This window comes from Camelus dromedarius, chromosome 16 (genome assembly GCF_036321535.1).
Source record: "Camelus dromedarius isolate mCamDro1 chromosome 16, mCamDro1.pat, whole genome shotgun sequence".
NCBI lineage: Eukaryota > Metazoa > Chordata > Mammalia > Artiodactyla > Camelidae > Camelus > Camelus dromedarius.
Genome location: NC_087451.1, coordinates 11,493,124 through 11,507,355, shown reverse-complemented (window position 1 = coordinate 11,507,355; position 14,232 = coordinate 11,493,124). Strand labels below are relative to the sequence as shown.

Below are 14,232 nucleotides of genomic sequence, written 5' to 3'. Positions count from 1 at the left end.
GTAGGTAAACTTGGTAGTTGCCTGGTCAGACATCTATTAGGGGGAGCAGGTGTTGGCATCTGTCTTTGGTACAGCCTGTGACCTAAGAATGTCTTTCACGTTGTAAAGAGTTGTAAAAACAAGCAAAACAAAGAAGACTCTTCAGTAGAGACCATTTGTGTTCTGCAAGTACCTGAACGTTTACTGTCTACCATTTTATAGAAAATGTTTGCCAGCCCCTGAGGAGGTTTCAGATGTTTGTTTGTTCTTTTCAGAGATATATGTAGCCTGCCTCATAAGATAACTTTTTTAAAGATAACTTTTTCTGACCTTTTAGGAATGCATGCAGAAAATGGAATCACCGATTTTATTCCCTCTTCCTCCCAAAAAAGTCTTAGGGGAAAAACTCATGGAGAGAACCCATTGTTAGTAGTTTTGGTTTATTTTATTTTAAATGTACAACATAATGATTTGATACAGTGTACATTACAAAAGGATCACCACAATAAGTTTAGTTAACATCCATCACCTGTTTTAAATATTTTACCCAGGATTAATCTGAGTGTTCCTTTGTGAAAGTTCCTGGAATGACAACATTGTCAGGCTTCTGCTAATTGTCAGTTTCATAGTTTACATATTTCCCTGATATCCTAGTGTCTTTTTCAATAAAGAGCCAAGTGTTTGTTGATACTTAGGTATTAAGATACTCTTAGTAATTTTCTCTGCTTCTAAAAGAAGCAGCCAAATTTGGGGTAAGTTATTTTGAGTACTGATGGGTTTTTATAGTGATATTTCCATGTGCAGTTTAATTGGCTTTGAAATACATTTATATTTACAAAATCAGTCTTCAGAGTGTACATTATCATGGTTTCCTGTTTCCTTCTTCAGCTGTTCCCACATTGTCCCCAGGAGGACAAAGGGAGGCAATGCCTTTCATGTTCTAATTATGGGTATCTATTACACATTTTGTTTTCTCTTTATTTTTCCTTTCATGTTTGCTTATACTTGACTCAGGTCAAAAATTCTCTGAAAACAGAGATTTGTTCACAACCTAGCACATCTTTATCACTTAAATAACATACTTGATAAGATCATTTAGAGATATGGAAAAGAATATACTGGTCTTTAAAAAATGTTACCTGCTTTAAATTTTTTTTATCCTAGATACGCATTCCAGTTTTCCTGATGGTGAACAAATTGGCCCTGAAGATCTCAGCTTCAATACTGATGAAAACAGCGGAAGGTAATTTTCAAATCAAGAGAACTGACTTGCAAGCTACCTTGACACTGAAATTTGCAGTGGTTGGTGCTTAAATTTGTCATCAGTCAGATAATCAGATTTGGTCTTATTTTTTTCATTATCTCTACGTGAAATAGTAATTCTGAAACTTTAGAAAGTAGCACAATTCTAGTGATAAGACATTAGTATATAAGGAAAAATTAACAGTGTGGGAAGAATTTTGTGTATTGTAATGAAATAGCAGTGTAGTCCTCAATTAATTTAGTCAATTAGTATATTCATAAAAGGCAGTCTGTCTGCTACAACAGAAGAGCAATTAACTGCCAGAAAACGTACCTAGAGACAGTGCACGCGCTCAGTTACCCGCTCAGCATCGGTGCTCTTCTGCCCTTGGCTAGATACTCAGTTGTGTTTAAACGACCACCCTCATGTCTTGGGTTTTAATCACAGTTTATAGTTTCTTTAGCGCCTGTAGATTAGTGAACAGAAAAATTACTTATGTGTAGATTCTGCCCTGTAGACACTTCATGTGAATTTATTATGTTATTATTAGTAACACTAGGCTGAATCTCCTCTTTGGAATATGTTGACTGACTAGGGTGAATTTATTTATCTTTCCTGGTTTGTGCAAGTGCAGGCACACTGAGTAATGGCACACAATCTTTCTTTTGTGGCTTTTGCAAATTTTAAATGAATTAAGTTAATGTGGATTGGTTATGTTTCTGGTCATATGAACACATACACGTGAGATCATTTAAAATTATTTCATTTTTTTCCCTGTTTCTTCCTAAACAACTATAGTGCAACAAGTATTTTAAAGCCCTCTTTTCTCCTTTATTTTCACTAGTTGAACATTGATGTCAGTGTCAGTACATTAAAGATCGTACATACTACACAATATCTTACATGAAACTGTGGTATAAAGTTTACTTTCATACTCAGAATTAGTCCAAAATAATTGCCAAACTTTGCCATTGTGTTCCTGCATTTGTGTTTGAGCTGCTGTACCGTTTGTGAAAATTACACTGAAAGTTGACTAAGAGACTATAGAAAAGCATGAATATATATATATAATAATATATATATGTATAAGAGGCATCTCATCTGCTTATTTTTTACTTAATGAATATTGTTCCCTTTTCCACATCTAATGTTTTGCTGAATGCTGTGATTCATGGTTTGCTTTTGTTCAAAACAGTTTGCACTTTTTGTTAATAAAATGAACTTGAGAAAATGTTATGCCTCTGCAGTTTATTAAAAGTGGGACAGGAGGCCCCCCTCCCCCCCCACTTTTTTCTATTCATGTTTCCTGTGTGTAGTAGTGTAGTAAAGGCTTTTGAGCTGTTAGTAAATGCACGGGGAAGTTAGAAGACTTACTTGTAGTCTCCATAATGTATATGGTTACTTTTTCTCCTTAAATTAGTTGGAAATATTTAAGTACTATAGTCACATGAAAAGTAAAAATCTAGCATTTGCTTACTGCGATAGTGCTGGTGTGCTGTTGTATTGTTATTAGGTAGTTTATCATGCAGATGTGGTGTTCTAAAAAATTACTAGTAAGTTCTTTAAAACATTCCATTTTGTATTAAAGGGAAATGTATTCATGTTCGTTTCATTTTGATGAGACCATACTTTAAACCCAACTTTCTCTTATTTCTATACTATGTTGTAATGGCTGAAACTATAAGAATTTTGCACCTTTAGTGTTGAGAGCAAGCCATAGTAAGAATTGATTTTGTAGGAGAGTGTGTGTGTGTGTGTGTGTGTGTGTGTGTGTGTGTGTGTGTGTGTGTGTGTGTGTGTGAGGCTTCTCAGAATCCATAAATGCAAGTGTGATTGACTCCACTTTGAATCTCTCGCTATTGCCTAGTCATTTCTTGACCTGTATTTGGTATAGAACTGAGTGCTTTTCCATATACCTTTATAATTCTTATTTTCAAAATATGGAAAACCACATGTGATTAAGAAATAAGAGAAACCTGAGAATAGACTATTCATTTAGGGAAATTCACTTGTAAGAGCTTTTACTAGCTTTTGGTGCTAGTGATTTAATCATGAGATTCTCATGGGTCATTAATCCATAATAATGGCATTCTGAGGTGTCTTTCTGTCCTTTATTGGGGGGAAGTATTTGTTTCTCTTTTTAAGCATAAATGTTCGTAATCTTTACTCTTATTTTTCATGACCTTGAGGGTTTTTTAGTCAGTGGATTCCCCAGAATGGCACAGTGATATTTGAATGGCAGGACGTTTTGGATTGCAAGTATTTTTCTGACTTTTGCTCTCAGGTTATGTATAAAAACAATTAGGAGTGCTGCCCTTATTTTAGATAAATTGAGATTTGAATGAGACCCTTTTACACTGGTGGAGTTTGAGTTCACTGTGTCAACAAGACATTTATAGCTATAGGAAAATTTGAAGATACTTATTTCTTTATGCTTGCACAAAACCTGTATAGGGAAAATTGTTTGAACTTAATTGGTATATTATCGTCTCATGTATTTTAGGAACCCAAGCCATTTGTACCATATTCTGATTCCATATTTAAGAGCAGTCTTATCTTTTGAAAAGCAAAAAAAGTAAGCTTCTAAAGAAATTATTTGTAACTGCCCTCCTGGCATAAAATTCTCTTTTTTTGTAATTAAAGTCAACAACAGTTTTCATACACACACACCAAAAAAAACCCCAAAAACTTGTAGGTAGCTAAATGGTATGCTCAAGCAGTTCTCCTGTGATGATGAAAATCATGTCTTGTTGGGCTCCAGCTCACCTCAAGTACTGTGTTATCTGTGCATTATGAAACAGCAGGAAATACGCAGCGTATACAAATTCACAGTCCACTGAGGAAAACCTCTAGAATTCAGTTAACAAGTATCTGTCTGGCATTCTCTGTAGGTGTAGACAAACTTCTGTCCTTGGCCCAAAGTGGCTGTTTTTGTAAATAAAGTTTTATTGGCACATAGCTACATCCATTTATTTACCGATTGTCCTACAAGGCAGAGTTGAGAAACAAATGACCCCAGAGCCTAAAATATTTACTCCCACACCCTTTTCTGATAAAGTTTGCTGACTTCTGCTCTGTCATTTATATTAATGGGAATTTCACGGGGTTTTTTTGGTTTGGATTTGAGAAAAAAGCATGATTTTTAAGTCAAAAAAATCAAACATACTTAGTTTTGTGATATGGGATGTTGGGCAGCTTCTATTTTATTCATTCTAGAATCATAATAAGACTGAAAGACAAAAAACTTCAAAGATGAAGGACCTGTTTGCTTTTACTAGTGGAATCGTTGAAAAGTAAGACCCCCCCACACACACCGTGTGCTACATACTAAGTCTGCACCCAGCTCCTCAGTGTTAGCAGGAACCTTCGTGGTTCCCTCTTCCCTAATGCAGTACGCCTGCTAGATTTTAGGTGGCAGTGAGGAAGGGAAGAGGCATAGGAGAAGACACATTGATTGTTCCTGATCTGATCTGCAGGAGATCTGGTGCAAAAGAGATCTCTTCCCCAGCCTCTCACTTTTGTGACTGCCATCACCCACAGTGTAAATATGTTATGAGCAGTGGGCCCAGATTTCCAATCAGTTGCTCTACTGTACTTGGCCCATTTTCTGGTCCTTTCTAGAACACCCTAACAGAGTCCCAACCTTTTTTTATTTGTTTGTTTCCCTTTAAATTTTTTCTCCTTTTACTGAAGGGCGTATTTTCTCTTAGCTTCATTATTTAGTATTTTAGTATTTAGATGATCTCATTTGGTCCTAGAAAACTTCTCCGTCACAGTGTTTTCTCCTGGGCCTAAAGATGAAGCAGCAGGGCCTGCATTGTACACGGGCATATCGTTTCTGGACAACTTAGACCCACTGTGTCATTGAATCCTTAAGTGACCTTTGAGGGAGATGAACTGTGTGTCATACCCATTTGGCAGAGAAACATGAGGTTCAGGGAGGTTGTTCAACAACACTGGCAAGGACGGAGTGAATTCCTATCCTAGTACTTCTTCCAATTCATCATACTTCAGCCAAACCCAGCATTTTGATACTTAATAATTAAAAACTAAATATTGTCCCATTTAAAATTTTTTAATTTTGAGATAGTTTTAGATTTACAAAAGAGATGCAAAAATCTTGAGGGTGTTCACATATACCCTTTACCCAGCTTCTTCTTTTCTTAACATCGTACATAACCCTAGGCCAGTGATCAAAAATAAGAACTTTGCCTTGTTTGCAAACTGTTAACTAAACTACAGAATTTGTGCAGATTTTACCAGTTATCTCACTTATGTCCTTTTTCTGTTCCAGGATCCCACACTGCATTTAGTTGTCCCATTTCCTTAGTATCCCTCAGTCTGTGACGGTTCCTCAGTCTTCCCTTGTCTTTTACCACCTTGACGTTTTTGAAGAGGACCAATTATTTTATTGAATTTTCCTCTGTTTGGGTTGATCTGAAGTTTTCTCATACTCGGTTGAAGTGGTGCGTTGTTGGGAAGGCTTCCACAAGAGATGGTGTGCCCTTCTTAGCGCCTCCTATCAGGGCTGCGTGATGCAGATACGTATGTATGAGTTCATGCATTTACTTATATTGACATACAGTTAATTTACAATGTCGTGTTAGTTTCTGGTGTACAGAAAAGTGATTCAGATATATAGATATATTCTTTTTTAGATTCTTTTCCATTATAGGCTATTATTACAAGATACTGAATATAGTTCCCTGTGCTATACAGTAGGTCCTTGTTATCTGTTTCATGTAGTAGTTTGTGTCTGTTAATTCCAAACTTCTAATTTATTCTTCCCCTGCCCTCTTTCCCTTTTTGTTTTCTAAGTCAGTGAGTGTTCCTGTTTCATAAATTAGTTCATTTGTGTCATATTTTAGATTCCACATATAAGTGATGTCACAGGTATTTGTCTTTCTCTTTCTGACTTACTTCACTTAGTATGTTAATTTCTAGGTCCATCCATGTTGCTGCAAATGGCATTATTTTATTCTTTCTTACAGCTGAGTAGTATTCCATTGTATAAATATACCACATCTTATTTATCCAGTCATCTGTTGATGGATATTTGGGTTGTTTCCATGTCTTGGCTATTGTAAATAGTGCTGCTGTGAACATTGGGGTGCCTGTATCTTTTTGAATTAGAGTTCCCTCCAGATAAATGCCAAGGAGTGGGATTGCTGGATCATATGGTAAGTCTATTTTCAGTTTTTCAAGGAATCTCAATACTGTTTTTCTTGATGGCTACACCAAACTGCATTCCCATCAACAGTGTAGGAGGCTTCCCTTTTCTCCACACCCTCTCCAGCATTTATCATTCATTGACTTGAATGATGGCCATTCTGACTAGTGTGAGGTGATACCTCATTGTAGTTTTGATTTGCTTGTCTCTGATAATTAGTGATATTGAGCATTTTTTCATGTACCTATTGGCCATTTGTATGTCTTTATGGAGAATTGCTTGTTTAGGTCTTCTGCCCATTTTTTGATTGAGTTTTTTGTTTTTTGTTACTGAGTTGTATGAGCTGTTTGTATATTTTGGAATAAGCCCTTGTTGTCACATCTTTTGCCAGTATTTTCTCCTAGTCCATAATTTGTCTTTCAGTTTTATTTATGGTTTCCTTTGCTGTGCAAAAGCTTATAAGTTTGATTAGATATCATTTGTTTATTTTTGCTTTTATTTCCATTGCCTTGGGAGACTGACATAAGAAACAATTGGTACAGTTTCTGTCCAAGAATGTTTTGCCTTTGTTCTCTTCTAGGAGTTTAATGGTGTCATGTCTTATATTGAAGTCTTTAAGCCATTTTAAGTTTATTTTTGTGTATGGTGTGAGAGAGTGTCCCCATTTCATTGATTTTCTTGCAGCTATCCAGCTTTCCCAACACCATTTGCTGAAAAGACTGCCTTTTCTCCATTGTATATTCTTGCCTCCTTTATTGAAGATTAATTGACCATAAGTGTGTGGGCTTATTTTTAGACTCTCTGTTCTGTTTCATTGATCCATATATCTGTTTTTGTGCCAATACCGCACTGTTTTGATTACTGTAGCCTTGTAGTTTTTTGTTTTTTGTTTTTTTTGATTGCCTGAAGTCTGGGAGGGTTATTCCTCCAGCTTCATTTCCTTCAGTATTGCTTTGGCATTTCTGGGTCTTTTGTGATTCCATATAAATTTTAGGATGATTTGTTCTGGTTCTGTGAAAAATGTTATGAATAATTTGATAGGGATCACATTAAATGTGTAGATTGCTTTGGGCAGTATGGCCATTTTAACAATATTAATTCTTCCAATCCAAGAGCATGGACTATCTTTCCATTTCTTTGAACCGTCTTCAGTTTCCTTTAGCAATGTTTTATAGTTCTCAGCATGTAAGTCCTTGGTCAGGTTTATTCCTGAGTACTGTTTTTGGGTTTTTTGGATGCAGTTTTAAAAGTAAACTTCTTTCCTCTCCCTTTCTGATATCTCGCTGTTAGTGTAAAGAAGTGCAGCAGATTTTCTCTGTATTAATTTTGTTTCCTGATGCAGGTGTTTATTATTGATGTTGTTGATCCTGATTACTTGGTTAAGGTGGTATATGCCAGGATTCCCCACTATTTACTTTTTTCCCTTTGTAATTACTAAATAATTGAGGCAGATACTTTAAGACTATGCAAATACTCTGTTTCTGTTTAAGGTCTTTAGCCACTGATTTTAGATCTACCAGTGGATCTTGCCTACAACAATGATTACTGCAGTGTTTTCTTACGGTGGTTTTCTGTTTCCCTAATTTCTTCTACGTCTATTATTAGAATTCTGTAAAGAAAAGTTGTCCTTTCTTCCCCACTTAGTTTTTTATTCAGCTGCCTATTTATGTCCGTGTGGACTCACAGGTATTTATTTTATTCTTTGAGTTACCCAGCACAGTCATTGTTTTACAGTTCAGTTTGATCCAGTTTGTGCTGCTGGAAGCACTCAGTTTGGCATCGTGTATCCTTTGGATGTATTCTATCCTTCTCCTTCCTTCCTCCCCCTCTTCACTCCTCTCCTCCCTTCACAAAGGTCTTCAGGCTCACTTGTATTTTCTCTGCCTTTTTGGGGACAGTGGTATTTAGCAACAAAGATTTGGGTGCAGATTTGCTTACTGTTAACTAGAGTGTTGCTTTCCATGGGTATACAAGCACACACATTTAAATGTACTTCCCTGTGCCTGTGCATGTGCATGTGAATACATGTATTGAGAAGAAAAACCACCCGTCATGTCAGAACACTTTTCCAAAGTTACTTAGATCCTAGGATCCAGTTACATTAGTAACTTTCTCCCCTGTTCTCTCTTCAGTGTGATTATGTGATTCATTTGTAATACAGTTAGATTCATCTGTTGTAGTCTTCATTTTGTCCTCCCACACATATCCTAGTTCATTTTTAAATTTGCATACATTAACATTCAGTCTTTATGGTATATACTGTTCTGTGGGTTCTGACAAATACAGAGGCATGTATCCACCACCACAGTGCTACACAGAACAGTTCAGTCACCCCCCAAATTCCCGTTTGCTGGCTCTTTATAGTTAAATCCCCTACTACCACCCGCCTACCCCTGGCAACCATGATGTGTTCTCTGTCCTTTTAGTTTATCCCTTTTCCAGAGTATCATATAAATAGAATCACACAATATGTAGCCTTTCACTTAGCAAAATACAGTTATGTTTTATCCACCTTGTGTGAACCAGAACTTTATTCCTTTTTACTGCTGTGTAGTATTTTACTGTATGGATGTATACAATTTGTTCATTTACCTATTGAAGGACATTTGGGTTATTGCCAGGTTAGGGTGATTATAATCCTTATAAACATTTGTATATAGATTTTTGTGTGACTGTAAGTTTTCATTTTCTAGGGCAGTATTTGCCTTAGAGTGGGGTTACTGGGTATATGATAAAGAATGTGGCCGGCTTTTGTCCCTGGTTCCTAAGATGTAGTATCTTAAGTGCTTGGAATTTTCTGAGTAATAGGAGTCTTTGCTCCGTATGGTGGATCCTGATAGCTTGTGTTAATGAGGTGACCTGGGACAGGGACTAATCACTCCACAAAGACCAGCCACGTGGTTACAGGATTGGGCCTCTGAGTCACATGGTATCAGCCTCATTGCCAGTGAGTCCGTCATGCTTACGTGATAGAGCCCCAGTGAGAAACTCTGGACACTGAAGCTCAAGTGAGCTTCCCTGGTTGGCAGTGCTCTGTGTTGTCACACAGTGATGTTTCAGAGGGTAACACGCCCTGAGCACAAGGAAGCTTCAGGTTTGGACCCTCCTGCACCTCACCCTATGTGTCTCTCCCTTTTGCCTGGTTCTGATTTGTGTCCCTTAGCTATAATAAAACTGTAATTGTGAGTAAAGTGTTTCCTTGAGTTTTGTGAGTTGTTCTAGTGAATTGTCAACCCTGGAAGGGATACTGGGAACCCCCAGATTCGTAGCCAACTGGTTGGAAATAAACTCCAGGTAGTTGGTGTCAGAATCGTTGCACTGAGTCATGTGCTAAGCATATGCTTAACTTTGTAAGAAACTTCCAAATTTCTAGCAGTGGCACTGCCATTGCATCCCCACCAGCCACGCACCAGTGTTTCCAGTTAAGCGTTTGTGAGACTGATACTGCCCCACAGCTCTTAGACGTGCTGTTCCGGACTTATTTTGCTTTTGTTTTTTCTTTGCTCTTCTTTTTTCTCTTATGTTTATTAGGGTAATTTTTATTGACTTATCTTTAAATTTACTAATTTTCTTCTCAGCAATGTAGAATCTATCAGCTAGACAATTGAAGGCATTCATCGTCTCTGTTACAGTATTTTTCACTTCTGGCATTTCTGTTTGTTCTAGTTTCCATCTGTTTGCTGAAATAACTCATGTGATCTTACGTGTTGTCCACCGTTTCCACAACATAGTAACCATGGTTATTTTAAATTCTGTTGGCTCCAAAATCTTTGTCATATCAGAGTCTGGTTCTCATGATTACTTTTAAGAGTACATTGTTTCTTATTTTGTTATGCCCCTGTATATTTTGTTAGGGACACATTTGGTGTGGATGGTAGATGGTTTGGTGAATAATTTTTACACCTGAAAGGGGGCAGGCCTTCACTGTGGAGTTTGAATTCATCTAGTTAGGAGTTGTGTTCAGTTTGAGGTTTGTCGTTCCTGTAATTAACCCTATTGCCTTAAGTTCCCATAGCAACACATTGCATTTCTGATTGGGGTTGGATTACCGGAACAATGTCTCTTCTGCCCCTGAGTGCAGGGCTTCCCTTTGTACTGTGCCTCAGAGAGTCATTACACCTCTGCATGCTTTTGTTGCTCTCCTGTCCTGCCAGATGTGTTCTTTTATTTGAAGCTCAACCGGAGGCAGAAAGGGACTGACATTCTTGGGTTAAGCTGCAGCGTTAGGCGCTGTGTGTTCCAGTTTACCGTCTGTCCACTTGCCCCTCCACAGCTTGTGATCGGCCCAGTGATCCTCCTGCCTCCCCTGGAGGAGTCGGCTTTTTCTTCCCTGCTCCCTTGGTCAGCTGCAGTGACTTTTCATCAGTGCCCTAAGGGTGGCAGTATTTGTGGCCCCTTGCCCTATAGAGTAACACTTCTGTCCTGTGGAAGAGATGGGCGAAAGGATCTGATAAGAGTTTCTTGACCTTCCCACATCCCACTGCTGGGTCTAGACACCACTGACCCTTCTTAGGGCTCTTTCCAATCTTTTCTATGAACACCTGGTAGAATTTGCAAGAGAGTGATGACTCCACTAATTGCTGCGGCCCCCGGGACTTCACACTGTCCTGCCAGCCCTATTCTGCCTGCTCCAGCTCACTGCGGAGCTAAACTGTTTTTCCAGTGTCTGCTTACAACTACCCTGTGAAAACTAGTAGTTCACCCTATGTAAACCAGGCTCCTCTCCCAGTGGGCACATGCCCCTCTTTAGATTTGGGCCAGTTTAACCTGATTTGTCTGATGGGTTTGAAAAAGTCCTAATTTGAAGTTAATCTGGCTTTTTCTTTTTGATAAGAAGGGAAGCAATAATCCTTTAAGCTCTACATTTCAGTGTTGGAAGCTAGAAGTACTGGGTTTTTTTTAAAAACGTGATAAGTTTAATTAATTTCAGATTCATAATCAGAAAGTAATGAACTATTTTAAATTTTATATCCAAAAGAATTTTTTATTTTAATCATAAAGGTGATAAGATTATAGAAAGCTTGGGAAATAGGAACCTGAAAGAGCCGTGTGTGTGTGTGTGTGTGTGTGTGTGTGTGTGTGTGTGTGTGTTCCTTTTAGTCTTTTTATTGTAATGTTTTTAGATTTCCCTTCATTTATCTCTAGTTCTCACATCAGCCAATATATGGCTTCACAGTCTTACAGAAGTTTCAGAAAAGTTTTAACACTGTCTAGGAGGTTGAGAGCAAATGGTAACATCAGTCATTGTATTGTTTAGGACATAAATTGTATGGACTGCTCTGTTTCTAAAAACGCTTTTCCCCGGCTGGCACGTTTGTGTTTTTTCCTCCATTGCTTTTCTGCAGCGCCTCTGCCCAACTAGAGCCCTTGCCTGAGTCCTTCTGGGCAGTTAAGTGTGTCTCCTTATGTGCATTTAAGAAAGCCTTCTCCAAAGGTCTCCCTCCCATTCAGTTTCATTTGACCCAGTGATCCCATGGCAACTCTTATTTAGCTTAATTGCCCACCCTGAATGCTCCAGCTCTAGGGTCACCCAGTTTAACAGCTGGCAGGGACAACTTTTTCATCTTTGGTTAACTTCCAGTTACTCATTTGGAAGATGGTTTGTCCAAATATGTATCATTCCTGACAGATTTTCACATTTTTTTTTCCCTTGGTCCTAAAGCAGGATAAGAAAAATCACAGATTTTGTGTGAGGGCCCTGCTTGCACCATGAAGCAGGGCACATCTCATCGGAGGTGTCATGACTGGGGGTCTTAGGCAACATCCTACAGCTCAGCATAAGAGGGATGCTAAACGCAGCTGCCCAGGACAAGAGTGCTTTCCTGCTGGTTACCACTTACAGTTTTGGGTCTCAGAGAAGAACCAGATTTGTTTGAAATATAAAAAAGGATCTTGCATAAGGTTATTTCTTGGACAAGCAAGAGTAGGTTTCCCTAAGGTATCATAGAAGACTGTTCTTTACTAATTGGTGTTAAAATGAAAGAGGACAAACTTGTAATGCAAAAAGGAAGTGAGCAGTTAAACACCTTATCATTTAGGCATTCATACTTGATAATTTGGTTATGTAGGTAAATCTCTGTTAAATTCAAATGAGCTCACATGGCGGTTCACTTAATTTCTTGCTTTGTGCTGCTACCTCAGAAACACGTTCCTTTTGAACTAATACATACCATAGGGGATTTTTTTTCAAGTATAAATAATACTTATCAAAATATTCCTTTTCTTTCATTTCCTTTTTTTTGCAAACTCCTGCAAATATATGATTCTTTTAGGCCTTCATTCTTTTCCTCTTAATTCTTATTTCTTATATAAAATCATACTAAGTACTGAATGGATTTAAGTAGTTGGGAATTTAAGATTGTGAAGACTTAACTGTGAAATTTTTTCTAGGACTTAATGGTGGGGAGAGGAGGGTAGCAGTTCAGTGTATTCACTAGGTTTGCTTATTTTTCGGGTTTAATGACCATTCCCTTAGATGCAGGTGTCTTGCTTTCATCAGCTTTATTTCTGTCCCCCACGTTGTCCTTTGTTTCTTTTTATCTCCTGTTACTCTTTTAAAAGCATTTCTCCTGACAGACTGTCAACCACAGTTCACCTGATTATTTCCTTTCTTTCTTCCTTTCTTTTCTTTTCTTTCCAAAAGCGGAAAGACTAAGTGAAAGGGAAAAACTGGTTGGAAGCAGTGTTTGAAGAATATAGTACTGTTGGGAGATTTGAGGAGTCAACACTTAGCCATTGGCAGGTCCTGTTCCTCGTCTATTTTAGGATACTAACCCCTGCCCCCAATGTTAAACTTACGGGGAAAACATGTAGAAGATAAGATATAGCTCTTCTGGGTTTTCTAGGGAGACAATAATAGTTATAGCAGCACTTAGCAAGCTTTTTTTTTTTTTTTTTTAATGTTCCCACTTTAGCGGGGGAGGGGATAGCTCAAGTGGTAGAGCTCATGCTCAGCATGCATAAGGTCCTGGGTTCAATCCCCAGCACCTCCTCTAAAAATAAATAAACAAACCTAATGACCCCCCCCCCAAAAAACAACAACAACAAAAAAAACAAAACCAAAATAAATAAAATGTTCCCACTTTGAAGTTTAAGAAAACTACCACCTCAGGATTTTAATTTGCAGTTCTGAGGGAATCAGCCTGAATCCTACCACAAAATAACTTTTCTTTGAATAAAAAGACAGATGACTAGTGGTTTTAAATTGCTGGGTTTTATTAAGATATTGGCAAAATTTCAACATATTTCTTACCTGAATGAACAGTTTTAATAAAATATGAAGGCTCACTCATGATTACAACTGAACTCAAGTGAGCTGGAGAGAAGGTTTGTAAATTGATAAATTTACTTGGTAAGAAATGATTTACTTCATTCGCTCCACTCCATAGAGAATTCATTGCAGAGAAATGTCATGAACAAGAGAACAAAGCCTGTCTCTCACCAAAGAGCACCTAGAGTAAGAGTTAACAATGATGTATCTGGATTGCTTAATACATCAAAGTTTATTAGAGTATTTCCTTTTCCAGAACAACTGCTCTGTCAGTCTGGAGGTCCCTATCTTATTTCATAGTTTCTAATTAGTACAATAAATAGTCTTCAAAATAGAAGATAAAATGCTGCTGGAGGAAGTAACAATTATTTTTCAACACAGTACCATTTATCTGGAAAATAGTCATGTTATAATACTGGCAGTATCTTGTTTTGAAAAAAAAAAAAACACGTAAGCTAGTCACAGGTCAGAACAGAGGAGTGGTATTTGTCCTTTAACATCATGTGATTTTTGAAAAGTGAAAAAATTATGTTCTCTCTTTTGCTAACTTATGATCCGAAGAAAAACTGT

At 37.6% G+C, this 14,232-nt stretch overlaps 1 protein-coding gene across 2 annotated transcripts in view; it reads left to right on the top strand.

Annotated features, from left to right (window-relative positions):
- The window catches only part of TRIM37 (tripartite motif containing 37), a 101,510-nt gene that overhangs the window by 85,383 nt on the left and 1,895 nt on the right, over positions 1-14,232 (top strand). For both annotated transcript variants that reach the window (XM_010990425.3, XM_031468038.2), the window contains exon 24: positions 1,144-1,222. In XM_010990425.3, coding sequence (XP_010988727.1) covers positions 1,144-1,222 — 79 coding nt within the window. The remainder of the gene's footprint in view (positions 1-1,143; positions 1,223-14,232) is intronic.